Source organism: Loxodonta africana, chromosome 12 (genome assembly GCF_030014295.1).
Source record: "Loxodonta africana isolate mLoxAfr1 chromosome 12, mLoxAfr1.hap2, whole genome shotgun sequence".
Classification (NCBI taxonomy): domain Eukaryota; kingdom Metazoa; phylum Chordata; class Mammalia; order Proboscidea; family Elephantidae; genus Loxodonta; species Loxodonta africana.
The window spans coordinates 44,426,123-44,450,826 of record NC_087353.1 but is presented as its reverse complement, the minus strand read 5'-3'; the positions used below and the strand labels follow the sequence as shown (position 1 = coordinate 44,450,826).

Below are 24,704 nucleotides of genomic sequence, written 5' to 3'. Positions count from 1 at the left end.
TTCACCCAGAAGGGCTCCTCACAGAAGCCAGATTCATTATGAAAGCTCGCTATGGGCCTTGGCAGCCCTGAACCACGCTGTACCAGCCCTCCCTCACTGCTCCTGGTGGCATTATCCCTAGAGTGGAAACCAAGTGAGGAGGTGGTAAATCACTTCTGATGGTGGCACTGAGCAGGGAGTGGACATCCCCAACTGCTGAGTCTGGCCCTGAACATCCAGCTTGTCCGCACCTTGCTGGGCAGGAGGCAAAGTCTCCAAGAGTCTGCACACATGTCCAGCCCAGCCAGGCTGGGTCAGGCGTCCTGTGAATCCAAACCTGTCCATCAGCCCCCTTCCCTTCAGCTAGTAACTTGGGTCAATTACACAGATAATAGGAGGATGTGGCAGGCCTTCTTCATCGCATACATTATCCTAATAGAAATGCATGCCAAGCCTCGAGCTTTGTGACAGTCCATTTTAGAAGACTTTTGCCAAGCAAATGCCGAGCATTTTCCTCTGCAGTGTCTGCCAGCTCTATCCTCAGCAGCCAAAGCCCAGACACGCTCCAGCTGAGAAAAAGGATGCTGAACACTCCCTCCCTCAGACCCCACTGAACGGAGGGTCTGAGGCACGGTGTCCACATAGTAAATGTATTTCACCCAGTCCAACTCTTCTTTCTTGCTCTCTCTCCAGAGCATTCCTATCCCCTCAGTCCACATTCAAACACACACCTTTTTGTCAGCTACTTAAAATCGTTAAGTGAACTTAATTAGGTTTGTCAGTCCCCGAGGCTGGCAGGGTAGCAAATAAGGCGTTATATTCACTGTCCATTAACAGTCTGTTGGCTGAATGAGATTGTGCATTTTCTGAGCTGGCGTGAGCAGCATCAGCATTTCCCAGGCAGAGATCTGCCCGGGGAGTCTGGAGGCTGCCCCCTTGAAACCTGGCCCACTGCCAGGATGGCCACCCCCCTCCCAGAATCCACTGGGCCAGTTTTCAACAGTCCTCTCTGTCAACCTGAGCAAGACAAAGGCAGGCAAAGCCAAGCTCCAACCAAGATTTCTAACCAAGTCTGTTTTAGCAACAAGCTCCAAACCCCGCTGACTCCAAGGAGGGGAACAGCAACATCTCATGGAATGAAAAGTATCTTTTTGGAGAAACTGAAAGTCCTGAGCAGGTGTGAATATGGAAGGGCAGGAAGCAAGGCCTCCATTGCTAAGGACTTGGAAAGAGAAGTGTCCATCCTGCCATGTTCCTGAGGAACGCAGTTTGGTGAGAGAGCTGGGGGAGCCGCAAAGAGCTGGCTCTTCCCCTCTGGGTCTTGCCGCCCACAGAGAGGAAGGGAAACGCTCTTCCAGCAGCGGGGCTCAGCCACTTTCCCCACAGACAGTGACGGCTTCAGGGTGGACAGCAGGGGTATAATTGGTATGTTATCAGAACCACCCTGGCCCCTTCCATTCTGGCAGACAGCTGCTGTGGACCTTGCTTCCCCTCACACCCAGAGCAGTCCACCTGCTATGTGCTAGAACTGGAGACCTGAGGCCACGGCTTCTGCATCCACCTGACCCTGGAGAGTGACGTGGTGTCTGAACTTTGGGAGGGTCAACTGAAGAGAGTCGTTGGACCAGAAAGACTCTGAGAGCCTTGAGGGGGTCTCGCCCATCTCCAGCAGGGAGAAGGTGAGCGGAGCCAGGAACAACCTCCTCCTCACCTAAGGTTCAGGTAAAGACACAAGCAGGTACCACACAAGGTACAGAAGCCTGAGTCTGGGTGGCCATGATGCTAACCTAGTCTCTGGCCTAGCGCCCCCACAGATGAGAAACCCCCACCTGCCCCCCATCTACTCTCCCCAGACCTGGTCTGAGCCCCCAATCACAGACTGCCTCTGCTGCCCCCGCCTTTCCCCACACCCCAGCTAGGCCCTCTTTGCCCCACCTGTGCCTGCACTGCAGCCTCTGGAGCCTGGATCGTCTGGGAAAGGGCTGGCAGTGTGGCCCCTGGGTGGACAGAGGCAGCAGCACGCGTTTACATGTCAACATCTGACTGAGTCTTCCCTGATTGTTACAGTGTTCCTGACTTGAAATCTGTGCAATTCCCAGTGTCAATCAAGCTCTTTTAAATAGCAGCTGCCACTGCTGTCACCTCCCCGGGCACTTTAGAAACTCTTCTATTTAGAAACCATTCCAGCCCCAGCTTGCATCCTCCCATCCATGCTAAGAGGCCCGGTGGCTGCTAGAGAACTCTGTAGCTCTAATCTCACGGTAATAAAGAATGAAGGCAGAGAGAAGGGTAGGGAGAGGAGAAAGGGTGTGGGGGGAACAGCTTCCTTGGAAGAGCTTATTCATGCCAACACGGGGCTTTTGCCAGTCTCCCCAAGCTCCTCAAGCACACGCCTGTGACCTATTTGCTCAGGCACCCCAGGCCCTCCCGCAAGGCACGCCCATGATGTAGCTCAACAGTGAAATCAGGACGGGCCTGGCCCTTGGCCTGTGGATGGCAGGTTAGGAGATACCCTGGGTGGAGAGTGGGCAAGGTGGGCTGCGGGGCACTTACCCCACACTGTGCAAGGCATTAGGCCGTTTTGCCTTCTTGTCACCTTCACAGGGCAACATAATTCTTTCTATTCACCCTCTCCAAGTAGCTCTAAGTGCCTGTCCTATTCATTACTGAGCAGCGTCTCATGAACCCTCACAACTGCTTTAGAGAGTAGGAGACAGCAGAATCAGGCCTCTGTTTTAGATGTGGGAATCCAGGCCTCGGCTCTGTCTGGGGTCACACAAGCTCAATTTGGGACCTTATCTGTGGACTGTGTCCTCTGTGGAAGTCAAGGACATGCTCAGAGAGCAGCCTGATGAAAGCATGGGGGACACACTCAGAGCTGCCTCTTTCACCTGCCTCCTGCCTTGTCTTTCTGCTTCAAGTCCCATTTTCTCCATCCTGCTTACTGATCACGCATTAATCATCCTAAAATAGTTCTTTGATTTTTGTCACTGTCCTCTTACAAACCCTCAATGGCTCCCCATTTTCAAAGAGATTACTCTTCAGCCTGGCCTCCAAACACTCCCACCACATTTACCTCCTTCCATACCCCACACGCTTGAGCCTAACAGGCCCTTTCCTCCCTTGCTGTGTCTCTCACACCCATCCTCTCTGCACTGCGCCCACCTCCAAGTCCAAATCTTCAAATCCTTTCCTTCTTCAAAACCAGCTTTAATACTGCCTCCTCCAGGAAGTCCTCCTGGTCTCCCCACCCTGCTCTAATTTGCCCCTTCCTCTGAGCTCTCAGAGCACTTCAGCTGTCCCTCTTGTGTGGTATTCACCTCCTTCTACCTTATTCTGCGATGACTTATACATACTGCCTCTCTCCACTGGACAGTAAGCAACCTGAATATAGGGTTCCTGTCTGATTTGTCTTAGAATCCCCCACAGGGCCCAATACACAATGTTTTTGTTGTTGTTAGTTGCCATCAAGTCAGCTCCAACTCATGGCAACCTTATATATAACAGACCAAAATGTTATATATAACATTTTGCCATCTTCATGATTGTTATGTTTGAGTCCATTGTTGTAGCTATCGTGCCAATCCATCTCATTGAGCGGTTCCCTCATTTTTGCTGACCCTATACCAAACATGCTGCCCTTTTCTAGGGATTAGTCTTTCCTGATGACGTGTCCAAAGCAAAACAAAGTTAAGCCATCCTTCTAAGGAGCATTCTGGTTTTACTTCTTCTATGACTGGTTGGTTCATTCTTCTGGCAGTCCAAAATATGTTCGATATTCTTCACCAACACCACAATTCAAATCATCAATTCTCCTCCTGTCTTCTTTTTTCATTACCCGAACCTGATGCATAGCAACAATACAGAATAGTGTACATGCAATGAAAATTCATTCAATAGGTACTTATCAAGGTCAAAATGAAGGATGCCTCTCAGAGGTATAGGCCTAGGTGGCAAGACTTGGCTGGGAAAGGTGGACAGGTTCTCATGCCCCCCTTACCCTCATTCACACTCATCCAGCTTGCCCAAGTGCCCCCAGAACAGGACTCAGGGATTCTCCACTGAGCATCCATCTTTCCACACCCAACCAGTGACCACCCCTCCTTCCTGGTCTATCCTGGGCAGCATGGGCATATAGACCCCATCATGGGTAATATGGCCTGAGAAGGTGCCAGTAGGATGGCCACAGCTACAACATAATCAAGCCTTTCTTCTAGAATCAAACCAATCTGAGTCTTCTCATTTTGACTTTAAGACGGAAAAGACAATTTGTGGATGACTGGATTTCATGAGATGTGTGAGGGCCTAGACAAATTTACTGAGTAGCTGAGTTAGGAATAATCAATCACAAACATGCTCTTTAGATACATTTACTTCAATTTCAAGTCCTTCCTCCACAGCAGCCAGTAATTGTTCTCTGGCCAGGAATAGCCAAGCCAGCGTCTACACCCTTTACGTCTTGATCAGAGGCCATGTGCTCGTGGATCCCTGCTGCACACACTTGTTGACTACAGCTTTGTTGTACCTCTGCAAATCCTTGTGAGTGTTCTTTTTCCTGTGTTTCTTCCCTCCCTCCTGTTACATTCTGTTTCCTGCAGTTCCTGTGCCCTCTCTGCCCTGCTTTCTCCCCACTGCAGCCTCCTCCTTCCACCAATGCTCCTGTTTTCTGTTCTTGCTACTGCATGCTGCCAACACTGTTGCCTGGGCTCCTCTCGCCCTCTGTTGTAACAGCTTTATCAAGGTGTAATTTATATACCATAGAATTCATCTGCTTTAAGTGTGCATTTCAGTGACTTTTAGCACGTTCATAGAACTGTGCAAACAGCACCACAGTCCAGTTTAGGACACTCCCACCACTCCAAAAAGAGTCCTCATGCTAGTTTACAACCAGCATCATTCACTGTCCCAGTCCCTGGCAACCACTGATCTGCTTTCTTTCTCTATAGATTTAAGCATTCTAGACATTTCATATAAACGGGATCACACACTGTGAGGTTATTGGCATCTGGCTTCTTCAACTTAGCACACTGTTTCTGAGGCCCACCGTGTCATAGCATGTATCCATGATCCATTCCTTTGTATTGCTGAGTAGCATTCTTTTGTCTGGCCACATCACATCTTGTTCCTCCAGTCACCAGCTGATGGGCAAGGATTCCGTCTTAATTATCTAGTGGTGCTATAACAGGAATACCACAAGGGAGTGCTTTAAAAAAATGCAAATTTATTTTCTCACAGTTCAGGAGGCTAGAAGTCTGAATTAAGGGTACCAGCTCTAGAGGAAGACTCTCTCTCTGTTAGCTCTGGGGGAAGGTCTTTGTCTCTTTCAGCTTCTGTAGCCGCAGTATTCTTGGGTTCCTTGGCAATCTTCACGTGACATCTGTCTTCCCCCAGTTGTGCTTACTTCTGTGTCTAACCTGCTCTTTTTATAACTCAGAAGTGATTAAGACTGGGATACACCCTACACTGATATGGCCCCATTAACATAAGAAAGTCCTATTTCAAAATGGCATTACAACTACAGGTATAGGAGTTAGGATTCCAACACATATTTTGGGGAGACACAATTCAATCCATAACAGGTTCCCTCTCTTCATGCTTTAGCATCTACACCACAGGCTGGACACACTTGTACCTGCTGTTCTACAGGTTATTCTGCACTGGCTTGCTAAAGGATGGGAAAGGTTTTAAGGGGCTCAGAAAACCTCCCTTGACAGAGGAAAAGGCTGGTTAATAGCCTTCCAGGAAGATGATTTTCCAGGAAGCAAACCAACTAAAGGTATTTTCTGTTTATGTAAAGATGGCATGGGGAATTCTCATAAAAAGACCAGACTTAATGACCTGACTGAGACTAGAGGGACCCCGGAGGTCATGGTCCCCAGATCTTCTGTCCCAAGACTGGAACCATTCCGTAAGCCAACTCCTCAGACAGGGATTGGACTGAACTATGGGATAGAAAAAGATACTGGTGAGGAGTAAGCTTCTTGGCTCAAGTGGACACATAAGACTATGTGGGCAGCTCCTATCTGGAGGGGAGATGATAAGGCAGAGGGGGACAGAAGCTGGCTGAATGGACACAGGGATTACACGGTGGAGAGAAGGAGTGTGCTGTCTCATTAGGGGGAGAGCAACTGAGAGTATAAGCAAGGCGTATACAAATTTTTGTATGAGACTGACTTGATTTGTAAACTTCCACTTAAAGCACAATAAAAAAAAAAGTAAACCAACAAAAACATGGCATGGGGGTGGCACCTGACCTCTTCTAACTTCACAAGGAGGAAGGAGAATCAAGATCAGCAGCCCAAAGCTGACTGCTATGAGGTGGAGGTCAGACATGCCTCCTCTCTCTGCCATCTTGACCAATTCTAACACCAACCATCCTTCCCGTGGCACTTTCTACTTATCTGCTGAATACAATAATTCATTGCAACGGCCACACAGAACTCACAGACAATGCTCAAAATTATGGGGTTTATTACGGAAGCAACAGGTTATAATCCAGATTGAGGAACACTCAGGATACAGCTCTTCATCAGGACAGCCTCTCCCCAGGCCTGCCTCAGACATACCTCTCTCTGGCTCCTAGGCCTCTGCCCTGCTCAGGCCAGTGTTATAAATCTCTTTGAGCTCTGCCAATAAATGCCCAGAGGCACCCCACTCCACCGATGTGTCTCAGCCCAAAGGCACTCAGCTTTCTCACTCTGTGGGCCAGGAAGTCCACTGGGATATCTCTTACAGTTTTCTCTCTCTCTCTCTGTGTCTCTCTCTGCCTTGTCTTTCTCTCACTCTCTCTGTCTCTCTCTCTCCTGGTTCCAGGAACGTTTCAGTACAGGGATCCCAGATCCAAAAGACCCACTCCATTCTTAGCTCTTCTTCCTTGGTGGTGAGATCCTCTCCCTGCTCTGGAGTTGGCTCTCTCTTAAGCCTCACAGAATGGCAAAACTGACAAATCCCTTTGGTGGGCCACACTTGCCTTATTTGCACAGTCCCACCCAATCACTTGGGTGGCAGTTACAAGACCATGGCAAGTAAAGCCACACAAAGGTTATCCATAACACCACAATCTCACTTTAAAACCTTCCCTGGCCCTGCTGGAGGACCTGATTGTCTAAGGCTAGGGAAAAGATGGAAAGAAACAATTTGTCAATGGATTTGCTGTTAACACTCTATAACCCACTCTGCATTGGTTGCAAACATTCCCTGGGGTAATATTCAACGCTATTTAATATTTAACAACCCGTAGAGCACTGCACCAACTACCCAGACCAGATTCTGGAAAAGATACAGGAGACTTGAGATCCCTGTGTACACAGGGTAACCCTTTGGTTGCTGGATAACTGAGAAGTCCAGGGAGTACCAGGGAAGGATCCAGCTTGCCTGGAGCAATAAGCAGAGGGCATCAAAGCATACAAAAGCATTTCAATATTTTACTAACAACTTCAACCTTACCAGTGAGCACCAGTTGAATATTAAGCCTACTCATTTCCACCCACCCTGCACACCCAGAAAGTGGAGGAGGTGTCCTCATATCATCAGAGTGTCCTAATCCCAGGCCCCAAACTCCAGGCTGGATTGAAGGGCCAGGTGATGGCCATTAACATTTAGAATGATGCTTCAGAAAGGAAGTGCTCTGTGTTGGAGAAGTAGGGTGGGACTTTCACTGTTCTCCTCCTGCTCTGATATCAGGTAAGGCTGCTAACACCTAAGGTTATGAGGAGGGTAATCTGCACTCGTTTACTGGATGCTGAATCTAAGACATGAATTCCCAGGCTCTTCCTCACATACTTCTCTCAACATATACAGGTTCTGGCTGCAGATTGTCGCGTGGTGGGGACAAGGATCCAGAGCCACTGTGGCATTTGACAATATCTCCATCAGCCTGGACTGCTACCTTACCAGTAAGTTCACTCTGTCCCTTTTTGTCTTTGGCACTTTTATCTCCCAACCCAGACTACTTGTGGCCTCATCGTCCTTCCCTAATCAAAGCTGGATTGTCCCTCCCAACCTTCCCCGTGCTAATTCATCTCTCTCCCTGAAACTGAGCCCCACCTAACTCAGACCACGGGGTCTTCTCTATTCCAGTCAGCGGGGAAGACAAGATGCCACAGAATACTGCACCCAAATCAAGAAATCTGTTTGAGAGAAACCCAAACAAGGAGCTGAAACCCTGGGAAAATACACCAAGAGAGACTCAGATCTTTGACCCTACAGGTAAGGGTTCAGCTCACAAGTTGGGCAAAGTAATTTCCTATTGCAAAAAGCACAAGCAATATGTGTACTGAAATTGGAGTGGGGAGCAGTATTTAAAGGATATAATAGCAACCTTTGCAAGGAACATCACCTACACTCTGGCTATGGGGCTCCAAGGGCAACTTACTATCTGGTTCTCTTATTGCCTGGACAAAGGGAGCCTCCGGAAGCTGTGCAAATGAGCAACTCTCTTCCATACCTGGGGAATATCCACGCTGTGACCCAAAAGGGAGAGCCAACCTACTGTGCTTTCCTCAACTCAGTTTCTTGAAAACCACCCCCCATTTACTGAACAAAAGCAAACTTCTGTCAGATTTCTTCTCCTTATAAAAATGGTTAGGCCCAAGGCCAAGGTTTTCTGTTGCACAAAGGCTGGCTACCCCATCATGGATAAAGCCCCAAAAGCTTTCAGTTCAACATGTTTACCCCTGAGCTTTGATAGTCTCCAAAGTCATTCAACTCAGCATACCCCAGACTGAAAGACTTCTCCTAGGGACTGTTGCTGCTTCCAACACAGGCCTACCTGGCCTCTGGCCCTAAACCAGGGATATGACTGCTCAGCCACTCTTGGTATCAGGAGGAAGTCTCTTGGAATCAGTCTCCAAACCTGGTGTGATGTTCCTCATAGTTATTAGATCAGGGGCTGTGAGCCTAGCCCCAGAGAAGTGGGTGCAGGCCACCCAGGCCCTACATACCAGCTAGGCAAGTTGTGTCCCCAGGTGTGAGTTGGTGTTTGGTGTGTGGAACTTCTACAGGCATAAGTAAGCTGGTGAAGCAGGTATGAAGCACACAGTCCACCCGCTAAAAAAGGTAATTTCTCATTAAAATAACAGCAGGTGCACGAGAAATCTCTAATTCCATCTTATAAATGTGAAATTCTTGTTCAGTGTGTTAAAAAAAAAAAACATTTTTAATACACATATACACTCATACACCATATAATGTCCATTCAAGCAATGTCCAACTGCGTATATGTATGTGGTCCCATGAGGTTGTAACAGAGTTCGGAAATCCTGACTGAAGAACAAAACATGTTGGATTTAGGTATGCCGCACTTGACAATCACAACAATACTAAAAAACAAAGAAAAAATTCTCCAAGCTATTAAGTGATCAGCTCCACTGAAAGCTACCAGGTTAATGAAAATGTGACAGGAAACTGTATCAGATAGGGAGAAATTGCTAATGACGTGGATTGAGGACTAAACATAAAAGCGAATCCCTCTCAGCAAGTCGATGATCACTGCTAAGGCAGGAAACTTGTTGGAGATGCTTAAAGAAAAAGCAGGACCAGGCTATGACATCAAGTTTAGTGCTAACTCTGGGGGGGTTCAAGGGCTTCGAAGAACATTTTTCACAGCATGAAGTGAAAGTGAGTGGTGAATCTATGAGTGCTGATGCAAAGGCAGCAGAAGAATTTATTGAAACCTTAGATAAACTAATTGTAAACGGGGATTATTTGCTCCAGCAAATTTTTAATATGAACAAAACCTCCTTATTCTGAAAGCAAATGCCTGAAAGGAACTTCATTCATAACATGGTGTTCGCACAATGTCCAAATCACATAACGTCCTATCTCACACAATGTATCCTGGACATTAAGCGACTCACGACTGTCACGTGTTGCTTAACGTCCACAATACGCTCTGCGAAATAGGACATTATGTGATTTGGGCATTGTGCAAACAGCATATTATATACTTAGCAAAGCTGTATGGGATACGTTTTCTTTCACTTCCAAATCAATACTTCTCTTTCACCTCTTGCTCCTGCTATCACTAGCACTAGTTTTGCTGTGTTTTGGAGCCATGATGCACTTCACGGTAATATTTTTTAAAGAAAGTTAAGCAGAGAGATAACGGTTATGTTTTAACATAACATCAGGTCAAGTAAGAGCAGAATGTACAGAACACCCAAACATTTAAACGTGTCAGTTCAAAGAGGATTTGTTTAATGTCTGAACTAAAACTTCTGAGCAAGCAGGCAGAAATGTTTGTACAGACCATTTGAGGGCAAAGGAGGCAGAAATTTCAAGCAGGGGAAGAAGGGGGCCAGCTGAAGTCATCTAAGCCTCTAACTCTTTTAAAGAGACTTTTTTTAATTTAATTTTTTTTTTTTTGGCTATTTTTTTTTTTACTGTTCAGCATATATACTGCAGAACATACACCAATTCAACAATTTCTACATGTACAATGCCATGACATTGATTATACTTTTCAAGTTGTGCAATCATTCTCACTGTCTTTTTCCAAATTGTTTCTCCCCTACTAATATAAACTCATTATGCCCTAAATTTCCTATCTAATCTTTCGAGTCACTGTTGTCAATTTGATCCCATATAGATAGTTCTTAAAAGAGCATGATGCTCAAGGCAGGCATTCTTTACTAAACTAAGCTATTGTTTGGCTTAAAGTAGACATTGGGGGATATTTTTGGTTTAAGGTTTAAAGATTATCTCAGGGCAATAGTTTGGGGCTTCATCCAGCCAAAAGAGCCTTTTGAACTCCAGCAAGCCTGGAGAATAAAATGCAAATTCAGTAAATGAGAAGTACTGAAAAAAAAAAAAAATAGAAGCTTACCACATTGCCACTAAATTCATTGGCTGTCAATGACTCAAAGAAAACTATTAGCTTTGCTTTGTCTTTATAGAAATTCTATCCCTTCTCTCCCCTATGAGATGGCCCAGGATTAGTTCTCACCCCTTCTCTGAGTCCTGCTTGATCTCATTGAGCTGCCAAACCCGGGGAAAGGGTTAACTGCTTTCCCATGACCCCTTTCTTTTCCTCTTTTCTCCTTTAACTAGAACTTCAAAACACCTTCTCATTTTCCGCATGAAGGGCAACCTGGCCTGCGAAACTGCAAGCTCTCTTTCCCCACTCTGCCTCATGGTTAATAAAAGCCCATAGCACAAGGGAGGCAGCTGTCTAACTCATTCATTCAGCCCCCCTCCCCAGCTCCCAGTCCCAGTGATTCACCTCCATTTCTTCCTGGCCCTTGGTCAACTGCTACCTCCCTCTGATAAATTCGGGAAAGAAGCAAGGCTTCCCCTTTTTGTGTGACATGCTTAGCAAACATCCCAGCAAGCCCCTCCCCACCCCTCCCCTCCGGTCTAACTACCAGCACTGATTACATAGCAGGGACCCCAGAAATGCTTATTGATTGACTGGTGGGTGGCTTGATGCTTGAGCTCAGTTCTCAGATGTCAGCACAGAGCCCGCAGTTAGGAAACAGTCATCCACCCTGCCAGCCTCCAGGGTTTATTGCCACATAACTCCCACTGTCCCTAAAAGGCTAATCGATATGGGCCTGCCCAGTAGCCACTCAGACTAATGAAATCATGTGGCGCCTCAAAAGTGGTGGTAACTCCCCCACCACCAAATAAAATTCAAACCAGCGGCTGCCTGAGAAGCTGGAAATGACGAAGGCTGGGACCCAAGCCTCCTCCCCTGAGTAAATTTATCCCCCAGTCCCTGACCCCATAGCTAGAAAGACTTAGGCAAGTGGCTACCGGTCAAGCCAAGTGGCTGTGAGTTCTGTCTCCAGACCTCCTTCTGAGTCACCACTACTGAAGAGGAAGAGAAACTGAACCAAATACATTGCCAGGCAGCCTTGGAAGGTGCACCAGTTACCTGAAGCTCCCAGGGAAGGCTTTAGGGCACTGAACAAAAGCTACTACTTTCCCAGGAACCCACTGCTCTATCAGCAAGTAGCTTAGGTGGGGGAGAAGCTGGGTCAGGCTCCCCACCAATCTTCTCCTGCTTGTGTTTTGGTAGCAGGAGGAATCTCCCCCCATCATGACTGAGATCTACCAGTCCTACCTTGCTGCGTGTCCCTAAGAGTATGGGGGCAGGGGGTGGTCTCTCTTCATCGGAAAGATGTACCGGGGGAGCAAGGCCTCATTCACCTGCAACACACAGGACAACATCCTCTGATGGCACTTGGCCAGGACTCAGCCTCATGGTCAGGGCTCTGCCTAGCCCATCCTCCTGGCTTTAATGCAGACCCACACTCAGTTTTACCCATTTCTTCTGAGGCTGGCTCTACACTCAGCCAAGAGATACCGAGCAGAACAAAAGCCAGTTCAGGAGCTCAAAGAACCACGGTGTAGAAGCAAGGAGCAAAAGTGGACAAGTAATTAATGTAGTACAAGGTGTCTGCAGCAAGAGAAGACCATACAGAGGAGGGGTCTTGGAGCAGCTTTGGTCCAGTAGGACTCCCAAAGATGGCAGAGACCAGAGCACCCCTACTCAGTAATAATCACCCAGCAAACATGTGCCAGGCATGGTGCTTAGAGTGTCGCTGCAACAGGCTGACCCAGTATTCGTTGTTCTGGAGCTTCTGGTGCTGGGGAGGAAAGAGCCCATGAACAGGCATGTCATGGTCTACAACATCAAGCTTAATCCAAGCTCCTTCTACCTCAGAGGGCCCCTCTGGAGAAGAAGGGAGTATGCCCGACTCTGAGTTAGGGTACTTCACATCTCAGTTTCTCTAGTCCTCATACTGGCCCAGGGTAGAGACTGTTATTGCCATCTCATTGTTGTTGTTGAGTGCCATTGGCTTCAACACATAGCAACCCAATGTGACAGAGTGGAACTGCTCCATGGAGTACTCTTGGCTGTAATCTTTACAGAAGCAAATTTCCAGATCTTTCTTCTGCAGAGCTGCTGGTGCCTTCCAACAGGCAGCCTTTTGGTTAGCAGCAGGGCTCCTTATTAGGGAAGAGGAAAACGGTATAGAGAAATTTAAGGGTCATACAGCCAGTAGGGAGCGGGGCCAGGATGTGAACCTGAAGTCCATGTTCTTTCAGCCCACTAAACTACTTCTCAGTGGTGGTCCATGGGTAGAATTCTTACCTTCTGTGCTGGAGACCCCAGTTTGATTCCAGGCCAACGCACCTCACGCACAGCACTACCCATCTCTCAGCGGAGGCTTGCATGTTACTGTGACTCTCAACAGGTTTCAGCAGAGCTTCCAGACTAAGACAGAATAAGAACAAAGGCCTGGTGATCTACTTTCAAAAATCAGCCGATGCAAACTCTATGGATCACAATGGTCCCATCCCATTGTGCCTGGGCTTGCCAGGAGTCGAGGGCTCACCTGATGGCAGTTAACAACAACAATAAGCTAGTTCTACGTATCACAGTCTCTATTCAGAGATAAACATTAAAAATGCAAAAGAAGGTGGAAAGGAGTCCGGAGGAGAGCACCATACATGAGCAGTAAACAAATCACCTCTTAGCCTTCTTTCTGACAAAGTATACAGGAGACAAGATAATAAGAATTTCTTTCCAAAGTTCAGCCCAGTCAGTTACTGCTGGGCTGGAACAGGGTGTTGGTGGCATTTCCACTCTCCTCCAAGCAAGCAGCAGAGCAACTCTTAGAAGCGCAAAGGCCAAATTAAGTTTCTGAAAGCGATTACTCACAAACTGGAAAACCAAACCCACTGCCGCCTAGTTGATTCCGACTCACAGAGACCCTATAGGACTGAGGAGAACTGTCCCATTGTGTTGCCAAGGCTGTAAATCTCTACAGAAGTGGGCTGCCACGTCCTTCTCCCATGGAGCCACTGGTGGTTTTGAACCACTGACCTTTTGGTTAGCAATTGAGCACTTTAACCACTGTACCACCAGGGCACTAAAGCTTCCAAATTCCCTAAGCCTTCCTCACCTCCTCCCCTCTGAGGAGCATTCGGCCTGACCAGCTAGATCTGGGGGTTCCCTCGCCCCGGCCAATGGAGCAGAACTCAGCCACAGGAGTGTCCAGGCAGGGAAAAGCCTGGCCAGGTGCTTCCCACAGCATTTCTCGGAAGCTTCTGAGTCACTTTATTTAGCTAATCAGATGAAGAAGCTGAAAGAGAAAATGAGGAAAGTATTAAGTCCAAGGGAATTGCATTTGTCTGCTTTGCACATAAAATCACACTAACCAAATAGTTGGGATAATACAACCACAGGCTGCAGAGCAGGTCTCTCTCTCTAGTGGTAAAGATTGTTAGGGCTGAGGAGGTACGAGGGAGACTCGCTCCCTAATAGTCGAGGTAAGCACAGGCAAGTCACCCAGGGCCCAATGTCCCTGACTCAGTTTCCCTGCCTTTCTTCTCCCGTGTGGTCAGATGTTGTGTACCAGCTGACTCACAATGATCCCTTGTGTGTGCTCCGTAGGGTTTTCAATGGCTGATTTTTTGAAAGTAGATTGCCAGGCCTTTCTTCTGAGGTACTTATGGGCAGGCTCAAACCTCCAACCTTTCAGTCAGCAGCTGAGCATATTAACAGTGTCCACCACCCAGGCACTAGTGTACCAGCTCAGTTAACATGAGGCCCGTCCAAACATTGGGGCCAAACCCACAGGTAACGGCAACTTAGGGAGCCCTGGCATCAAAAGTACAGCTTTGCTACTAAGTTGTTTCACAACAGGTTGGTTTACCTTTTTCTGAGTATACATTTCTCACCAAAGAGGGAGGAAAAAGGCAATTAAAAATATGGAGACTCTTGAAGAGAACAGACTAGGAGTCCATACACTGGTGTCTGGCCCTGGCGCCACAGTAATGAGCCATGGTCCTGGCAGTCCACCTCTACATGCCTCCTATCCCCTCGCTGGACAGCTGGGGCATGTCAGCAAACCTCCGGGGACACAGCTGCCATGACAGGGGCTAATGTGGGTACACACAAGGGTGGAAGAGAAGTTCATTTTTAAAAAGTCAGGATTTGAAGTAGACAAGCTCTAAGCCCCTCCCCAGCCCCAGCTCTGTGATTCCAAGGGCTGAGAGAGATGGCATAAGGGAGCAATAGCTTCATTTGGCCCATCTCTCCAATTAACCCGTGGCACTGTTAATGTGCCCAGAAGTACGGGTGACAGACTGCCCGTTTCTACACATGCTCCCATAATTCAAGAACAGATGCCAATTCCAGTGAGAAAGTTTTATGTGTTTCACATAAATTGATTGGGTCTATTTCTGCTAAATGCATTATCCATTCACCACAGAACAACTATTAGAGTTAATAGAATTTGTAGCCATAGCCATTATGTTCCAAGCACGCCCTTCTGGGGATGACGGCATTGTTGGAAGGCAGGCTTCACAGCCCTCACTCAGAGCCTGTTTCCTGACTCCGGACCTTTGTTTCCCTCCAAGTTTGCTGGGCTCAGTCAAGCCCTCTTCAAAGGCACATCCCGACAGTGAAGACCCCTTCCCTACATCAATCATTACATCAGTGTGTTCCAAACCAACAAATTCTGTCGTTTATCACCTGCTGGCATTGCCGACAGTCCTAAGGCAGGTGGTGGGTTGGGAGGAAGCCGAGACCCTGTCTCCAGCTGAAGCTCTTCATTGCATTCCAGTTTCAGCAGGAGACCAGAGGTGTGTGTGGCGGGGGGAGGCGGGGGAGTCAGGAAGCTGGTCAGCCCCACTGTCTGAGGGAAGGGGGACTTATGTTAGAGTCAGCTCTGGGGTGAGGTGTATCTTTAACAGCTTTCCCTGGAAATGCTCAGTGACTAGATGGACAACGCTAGTTAAAAGAGTAGATTCCAAAAATCGACATCTAAAAAAAAAAAAAACTTCTATGGGGTTGCCATGAGTAGGAATCAACTCCATGGCAAAGGGTTTGGTTTTTGGATATGGACCCACCCATGGACAGAATAAAGCATGTTTTCCCTGGAAGAAATAAAAGGTAGACTCCTGGGCCCTGCAGACCTGTGGAATCTAAAAGTCTAGGAATGGGAGGTCAAAATCTGCAGTTTTAACAAGCCTTCCAGGACAGTCTGAGTCACAACCAAGTCCAGGACCACCGACTGCAGCCCAAGCCCTCATTACCATCACCGTCTTGGGATGGTGAAGAGATGCGCTCAGAGTCACAAAGCAAGTCAGTGCTCAGTCCTTCCTTGGCATTCCTTTAACATCCCATCCTTCATTAACGTCCTATCCCTCAGACAACAAAGGACCTTGCGTTACGTTGCTTCCTCTTTACAGAGCAGTAAACACCATTACTGACTGAGCATTGCTGAGTGCCAGGAACTGTGCTGAGCTCTTTTCTGTGCATTATCTCATTTATTGCATTTATTGATGTTGTTCTAGTATAATCCTCCTTTTACAGATGAGGACACTGAGACCCAGAGATGTTAAATAACTTCCTCTAAGTTCTTCAGCTTGTATAACAGGCTAAGACATGTATTTCTTTACAACTGTGTAGAAAATTAAACTTCTAAGCCAGATAACATTTGGAAGGAAGTGGGCAAAGTTGAGATGAACAAACCTTAAAGGAATCCCGTGGTTGAATAGGTCTTCTAAAGAGTATCTTTTCTCTGAAAAGCCCTCTTTCTCCTGTCAGATTTGGCATAAACAGAGCACATCTGCACCTTCTCTCACACTCCAGGCAGAGCACTGGGCCCGCACTTACACCCACGCACAGTAACAAAGCAGATCATCGCAGCTAATCGGTGTTCCTGCCGCACCCAGGCTTCCTTGGTGCTCGTGGAAGGCACTTGGTGGCAGCACGTATGCAATTGAGGGGAGCAACCCTTTTAGGGGTGGCAGGCATGGTGCCACAGAGCTAATCTTTAAAACCAGCTCGAGCTCTGGCCATTTCCCGGCTGCCCTGCGGTTGAGCCACATGCTGTGTTCCCTCTTACTAATTTTAGGCTATTACCTATTTATAGCCACACGCTAGTGATGACGCAGGAAGCTCAGCCCTAACAAGGCTCATGGGACCATCATTGAGGTGGATTCGGCGCCTTTCCAATTAGTTGCTGCTCTTCATTTGGGCGTGTCTCCCTTCCCCCAGCACTGGTGCAGTCGTGCTCAGGAAAGAGGCGGTGTGGAACTAGGTGTGATTCATGATCCCCGTTACTCACGTTAATAAGTGGTTTCTAGGGGAAGAGGCTTCGCAGGCTGGAGAGCCAGTCAGCATCCCCAGGAAGTGGCCAACACTGAGGACCAGGGGCAGGTTGGTGGCACAGGGAAAGAAAGCATCCCCAGGGACCTGGTGACAGTGACAGGGCAGAATCGAAGGCTGAGTCGAAGGTCCCTCCCACTGTGAATGTGCCAGAATGCCCAGCAGCATCAGAGCCCCCCAGCATATGGCCCACCACTTGTGAGTCATCTCCCTTCATTTGTACAGGGAGCTACTGCTACTAAGCGTCTTCAGTACCTCTCCTTTGATTCTTACAGACACCTGAGAATAGGCATCACTATCAGGAAGCTATCTAGCCTAGCTTTTAAGAACAACAGAGTACCCACGTTCCAACCCCAGCTATGCCACTTACCTAAGCAACCCCCTTAATATTTCTGTGCTTTCCTTTCTTCACACACAAAAAAATGGTGTTTATATGAACAGTACTGTATTAGAGTTCTCCAGAGAAACAGAACCATTGGGGAATACAGAGAGAGAGAGAGATTTATTTTGAGGAATTGGCTCAGGTAATGGTGGGGGCCAGCAAATCCAAAATCCACAGGTCAGGCAGAGGCTGGAAACTCAGGCAGGATTCCTATGCTGCAGTCTTGAAGTAGAATTCCTTCCCCCATTGGGAAACTTCAGGTTTTGCTCTTAAGGCCTTTAACTGATTAGAGGAGACCTACCCACATTATTGAGGGTAACCTCCCTTACTTAGTGTCAACTCATTGTGGCTGTTAACCACATCACCACAAAATACCTTCACAGCAACATCTAGCCTAGTGTTTATCCGAACAGCTGGGCAGTACAGCCTAGCCAAGCTGACGCAGGAAATCAACCTTACACTCCGAGGTTGATGTGAGGGTCACACATACTACTATGTGTCAAGGGCTTAACGCAGAGCCTGACACAGTGAGCTTTGTGAGCTGCCAGTGTTGCAGGACTGGAGAGACCCAGGAACAGAAAGGTTATGGGACTTGCCCTCCCCATCAGCTCCAGAGCCAGGATTCCAGCCTAGGCTGGCTCACTCTGAAGTCTTCCCCACTCTAACCCCATGCCTGCTGTTAGGAAAAATCTGAAATACACCCAACTGCTGACCAGCATGATGCACCCAAATTGGCCCGTTTTCTCTTTCTACGCAGAAGATTCAGCTCTGTTCAACGCAGAAAGCACGATTGCTTTCAGTTTATGTTTTTACAGTCCTCTAAATCCTAACCCCAGCAGGAAAAAAAAAAGTCATATAGTGTTGAATTCTATTTAACAAGCATTTATTGGACACTTACTGGTTTTTTACTGGTGCTGCAGGGGTTAAGACTTCAGGCTACTAACCAGAAGGTTGGCAGTTTGAATCTACCAGCTGCTCCTTGGAAACACTGTGGGGCAGTTCTACCCTGTCCTATAGGGTCGCTGTAAGTTGGAATCAACTTGATAGCAACAAGTTTGTTTTTTGTTTGTTTTTTGGTTACTCTGTGTCAGGGGTCCTTGGGTGACACAAATAGTTTGTGCACAACTACTAACTGAAAGAAAACCCTACGGAGCTTAGTTCTACCCTGTAACACATGGGGTCGCCATGAGTCAGAATAGACTCGGTGGCAGTGGTTTGGTTTTTTGGTTGGTTTATTCTGTGCCAAGCCCTGTGCTGGGTGCCTTGGGGCATGTGCCTGTGATGAGACAAAGTGCCACTCTCGAAAAAGGCATCTCCCAGAGCTGTGTTCACATAAACCCAACGTGGAACCAGTATTATCCTGATGAGAGAGACTCTGGTTCCCTCTTCAGTTCCCAGTTCTGATCACATCTGAAATTAGGGCAGGTCCTCCCACTCCAAGGCTCTGACTTTATCCTGCCCAGGTTGGTGAGAAGATCTCCGCATCCACGCAACTGATTCCGAACCTACAATCATTTTCCAAAAGCACTGCGCTGTTCTGCGACAAAGTGAGGAATCAATACCCTTACTTCAGAGCCCCCGACCCCGGCCCCTACTCAAGAAATAGCGCAGTACCACCCAGCTCTGAGAGACTCATATATGCCTCGTAAACCTCCAGTCTAATGATACGTGGTGGCTGGAATTACGGCAAAGCTACTAACAAAAAGACTTAGCACAATGCTGTGGCTTCCCTGGGCAGCAGAAAGGACCCGTTGCCTTTCTCTCTCCAGACTGGCCTAAGAAGACATTTGTTTTTTCCCATTTGTTCCAGTGAAAGGTTACCTAAGTGAGAGATAATAGATAATCCAAGAACTCTGGGCTCAGCACTCCGAGATTAAGATCATTTAGCTCCACGACCGTTGTTAGGTGCCATCGAGTCGGTTCCGACCCATAGCGACCTCACTTACTACAGAACAGAACAATGCCCAGTCCTGTGCCATGCCCACAATCATTCTTATGCTTAAGCCCATTGTTGGAGCCACTGTGTCAATCCATCTCGTTGAGGGCCTTCCTCTTTTTCACTGACCCTGTACTTTACCAAGCTCAACAACTAATAGAACACAAAAGGCTCCTCCATCGGTACCAGAGCATTAAGCGTGTTCAGCGCTTGTTTGGGAAAACCACTTGCATCATCAGTCCTCTCCCAGGTTTGCTGGATCTTCCTGCAAAACACCCCTGCTTCCCTCGGAGCCCTTCAGCCCTCTGCCTGCAGACCTTCAGTGGCCTCGGACAGAGATGGGTTTTTGTTTTGTTTTGTTAACTCATTTGGGCCCAGAGTTGGACAGAGGAACTAGGGGGTCTGAGGCTGAAACGCTAACTCTAGATCACAAAAGGAGATCGCCCCTGCTTACCCCACCCCTACCAAGAGGAGAAGGAACAAGAAGTAGAGCCTCTTAGCTATGACTGAGTCAAGGAGGAGAGAGGGCACAGAGCAGAACTCAGACCAGCCAGTGCCCTCCATGCTGGGCGCTTACACAGAAGATGGAAAGGCAAAGCAAGTATGCTGGGCTGCTGGGCAGGGGAGTTTGGCTGGTCTTTGGATTTTGACTGGATTTTGGATTCTGGTATTAGTTACCTCTGTGTGACAAATTACCACAAACACAGTGGCTTAAAACAACACGTATGTACTATCTCGGTTTCTGAGGGTCAGGAAATTGAGTATGGCTTAGTTGGGTCCTCTGTTTCACGGGTTGGGGACTCATCTGAAAACTCTGCTGGAGAGGATTCACTTCCAAGCTCACAATGTTGTTGGTTGGAGCAGTACTGGACTGAGAGTCTCAGTTCCTAACTGGCTTCAAGCTACCCCCAGTTTCTTGCCACGTGGGCCCCTACAATAAGGCAGCTTGCTTTATCAAAGTCAGTGAGGGAAATAGAGAGAGACTGCTAGCAAGATGGAAGTCACAATCTCATGTAACATAATTATGAAAGTAACACCCTATCACCTTTGCCATTTTCTGTTGGTTAGAAGCAAGCCACAGGTCTTGCCCATACTCAAGGGGAGGGGAGTACACATGGATGTGAATGCCAGGAGGTGGAGATCATTGGGGGCCATCTTAGAGCCTACTTGCCACAATGGCTTTTGTATGCCAGAGACCAAGCAATCACAAGGAAGCCCAAAGAGCTCACTGGGGATTCCAATGGACAGAATACCTGGAAGCAATCTCAAGCCTATTTATTCAACATTCCATAGATGCTTAAATATTCACAAACCACCTACTGAGTGCCAGGCAATAATAAGATGGTAAGTGGATCAGCAGGAGTCTCTGCTAAATAAATGTTGGACATTCAAATCCACCTAGAGGTGCCTTAGAAGAAAGGCCTGGCCATTTTCTTCCCATAAATTAGTCATTTTAAACCCTGTGGAGCACAGTTCTACTCTGACATACGTAGGGTTGCCATGAATCAGAATTGACTCAACAGCAACTGTTTGGGTTTTTCTTCTTTTTTTTTTTTCCCCAAGTGAATCAACGAAGAGTACTAGAGACCAAGGTTCTAACTGTAAGACTTCAGGAGATTCAAACATTCTGGGCCCCAGTTTAGTCATCCACAAAGTAGGGATAATAATTACCTGCCACACTTCTTTCTCCAAGCTGGCTATTATAGTGAGCAAATGAGATAATTTCCAAGAACAGACTTTGGAAAGTACAAAACAATATGCTTATATAAAATGTTGTGGTATTGTCATTAATAGTATTTTTAAAATCTATAATCAAAAATATGAGACCAACTCATTCATCCTTCATATTTTGCCTTCTGGAAATATTCGGTGTAGATACAATCCACCTCCTCCCATTCTGAGTGGTAGGCTTTTTTGTGTGTGCACATAAGAGTGTGCATTCTGAGTATATTTTTCCTCAAAGTTTTTGCAAAAGTTCCTAGTAAATTCCAGATTCTAGTCTTTTAAACCTAAACTTAAAAAAAAAAGTCAGGGAGATTTTGCTCTTGGAGTCCTCTCTTTCAATTCATTCTCCAACCCAATTGATCATCAGTTTGCAGGCGAAACTTTCAAACCCCTCTTGAGGGATATAAATGACTTGTGTGGTGGCATAGAGGATTTCCCCAAAAGGACCGACTCCTCAATATCAGTTGAAAGAAGGTCTCTTTAGTCTTTTAAAGCCCGTCAGGATCTCAGAAATAATGGAAACTCCAGAACTTTCTCCATGAAATTTTTGTCAAACAATTCCCTGATGATTGGATCTGAGAGGCCTGGTTTCTTTTTTATAGTGAACAATGACAATGACTTCATAATAAACTGAGATCAAATTTTATTCATTTAATTGCTATTGTTTTTTCATTAAGTGACTGAGAGATGTAATGATCATCTTCCAGGATTAATGCTAACAAGTAAGGGAAATAAGGCATAGCCTGGAATTGTCCAGCAGCTTAAGACTCAGAAAATTCCCCAGGCCTCAGAGCAGCTCCCTGGGAAAGAGGACTACTTCTTTTCCCTCATCCAGATTTATGATTTCAATCCTACCAAACAGTCCTTTTCAGTCTGTCATCTGGTCGGTTCCATGAACCATCAGGTCAGTGGAGTGTCCAAACTGCTAAGGAGTTGTTGCTGTGTGCCATCAAGTCAATTTCTACTCATAGTGACCCTATAGGACAGAGGAGAACTGCCCCATAGGGTTTTCTAGGCTGTAATCTCTACATAAGCAGGCTGCGACATCTTTCTCCAGCAGAGCAGCTGGTTGGTTCGATCCTCTGATCTTTTGGTTAGTAGCTGAGCACTTAACCACTGTGCCAACAGGACTCCTAGCTAAAGAGTCAGACTCAGCACTTTCTTAAAGACTGCAGGAATCCCTGCAATTCAGTTACGTGTGTGTGCACACACACCCATGTGTGTATGTTCTAATGTGTGCATGCATGTGAGTGTGTGTACAAGAATGAGTGTGAGAATGTGTGTGTCAGCTCCTCAGGAGCCTACCCACCTTCTGCTGTGCAGTCATTGTGTAAGAGACAAAATCCCTTCCAACAAAACATCTATTTATACTACTAGAACTCCTCTGGTTAAGCCATCCTACACTGCCCTAATGGCTTTATTGTCCATCGGTGGTGCAAACAGTTAATGTGTTCAGCTACTAACTGAAAGGTTGGCGATTGGAGTCTACCCAGAGGTGCCTCAGAAGAAAGCCTGCCAGTCAACTTCCAAAAAAGCAGCCACTGAAAACCCTATGGAGGGTATTCTACTTTGACATACATAGAGGCACCACAAGTAGAATTCGAGTCCATGGCAACTGGCTACTGGTTACATTGCTCTAATATATAACTACAGGAACTCCAAAGGACCAAAAATGCTCCTATTGAACCACACATATTAACCCCAGCATACACAACCTACCCCTTCTGGCCACTCAGAGAGTTTGAGGGCTGGTATTTGGCCTACTTTTTCCTTGTTTTTCTACTTCGTTTTGTTTATTTTCACTTAACAAAGATTTATTAACTGCCTCCTGTGTGACTGCAGAGCTTTAGGCACTGGAGATAAAGCAATGCATAAAATAGACCAAGCCCCACTCTCATAGAGTTTACACCCTAGTGGGAGAGACAGGCAACAAATAGCGTACCCAGAACCCAGTGCCAGACAATATAATTTCAAATAGTGATGTTAAAGGAATAGATGTGACAGTGGCAGAATATGGGTGGCGTGTATATATGTGCCATTTTAGATAGGGGTGTTGAGGAAGAAAACTTTGGGTTCCTTCAAGTGTGAGTCAGAGTAGAACCAGGAAAATAATGTTTCTTACTATGTTGTTAAGAGCCTACCTTTTATTCCTACTTAATTGTGCTCATGCAGAAACAGTACATAGACCAAGAGACAGTAGTTCTAACAGAACCAGGGGATATGATGTGGTTTAAAGTTAGAAAAGGTGTGCATCAGGATTGTATCCTTTCATTATACTTATTCAATTTCTATGATGAGCAAATAATCTGAGGAAGCTGGACTGGATGAAGAAGAAAGCACCATCAGGATTGGAGGAAGACTCATTAACAACCCGCGATATGCAGATGGCACAACCTTGTTTGCTGGAAGTGAAGAGGACTTGAAGCACTTACTGATGAAGATCAAAGACTATAGCTTTCATTATGGATTAACCTCAACATAGGAAAATAAAAATCCCCACATTTGGACTAATAAGCAACATTATGATAAACAGAGAGAAGATTGAAGTTGTCAAGGATTTCATTTTACTTAGATCCACATGGAAGCAGCAGTCAAGAAATCAAATGACATATTGCATTGGGCAAGTCTGCTGCCAAAGGCCTCTTTAAAGTGTTCAAAAGCAAAGACAACATTTTAAGGACTAAGGTGCACCTAACCAAGCCATGGTATTTTCAATTGCTTCATACGTATGTGAAATCTGGACATGGACTAAGGAAGACCAGAGAAGAACTGATCCCTTAGAAATATGATGTTGACAAAAAATATTTACTATACTATGGACTGCCAGAAGAATGAACAAGTCTGTCTTGGAAGAAGTACAGGCCAGAGTGCTCCTTAGAAGCAAGGATGGCGAGACTTCATCTCATATACTTTAGACATGTATCAAGAGGGACAAGTCCCCGGAGGAGGACGTCATGCTTGGTAAGGTAGAGGGTCAGCAAAAAAAGAGGAAGACCCTCAGCGAGATGGATTGATACAATGGCTGCAGCAATGGGCTCAAGCATAGCAATAATTGTGAGGACAGCACAGGAATGGACAGTGTTTCATTCTGTTGTACATAGGGTCACTATAAGTTGGAACCGACTCGACGGCACCTAACAACAAAAACCTTTTACTCCTAGGGTGGTGTGGCCTGGGAGAAGCTTCAAGTTTTCCTCCACCACATAGCTACAATTCTCATAACCCCTTCACAGGACAGGGCTGGTGATAAAGAGGAGCACCCCTGGGCTGAGGAGACTGGGTTAGGGGGAGTGACTTAAATGCCCTGCTCTCCACCAAGGAAGGCCGAAGACCATATTGCAGTGTCCAAAGGGGCATTGAAAACCTGACCCTAAACCAGGCTGTCTTTGCTGTTTGAGGGATAGCAGCAGAAGTCTCTGATCAGTGGTGTTTTCAACTGTAAGTAGGTGAAAGTCTTGATTCTAGAAATCTCCGTTAAGGTTGAAGTAAGACCCAACCAATGGTTGAGAACCCAAGGAAGATCTAGTTCTATAACAAAAATTATTTTACAGATA

General features: G+C 46.6%; 1 protein-coding gene across 1 annotated transcript in view; it reads left to right on the top strand.

Moving 5' to 3' along the window:
• The window catches only part of ALK (ALK receptor tyrosine kinase), a 1,052,109-nt gene that overhangs the window by 941,832 nt on the left and 85,573 nt on the right, over positions 1 to 24,704 (top strand). Inside the window, exons 10-11 of the mRNA XM_064295177.1 lie at positions 7,780 to 7,874; positions 8,059 to 8,187. Coding sequence (XP_064151247.1) covers positions 7,780 to 7,874; positions 8,059 to 8,187 — 224 coding nt within the window. The remainder of the gene's footprint in view (positions 1 to 7,779; positions 7,875 to 8,058; positions 8,188 to 24,704) is intronic.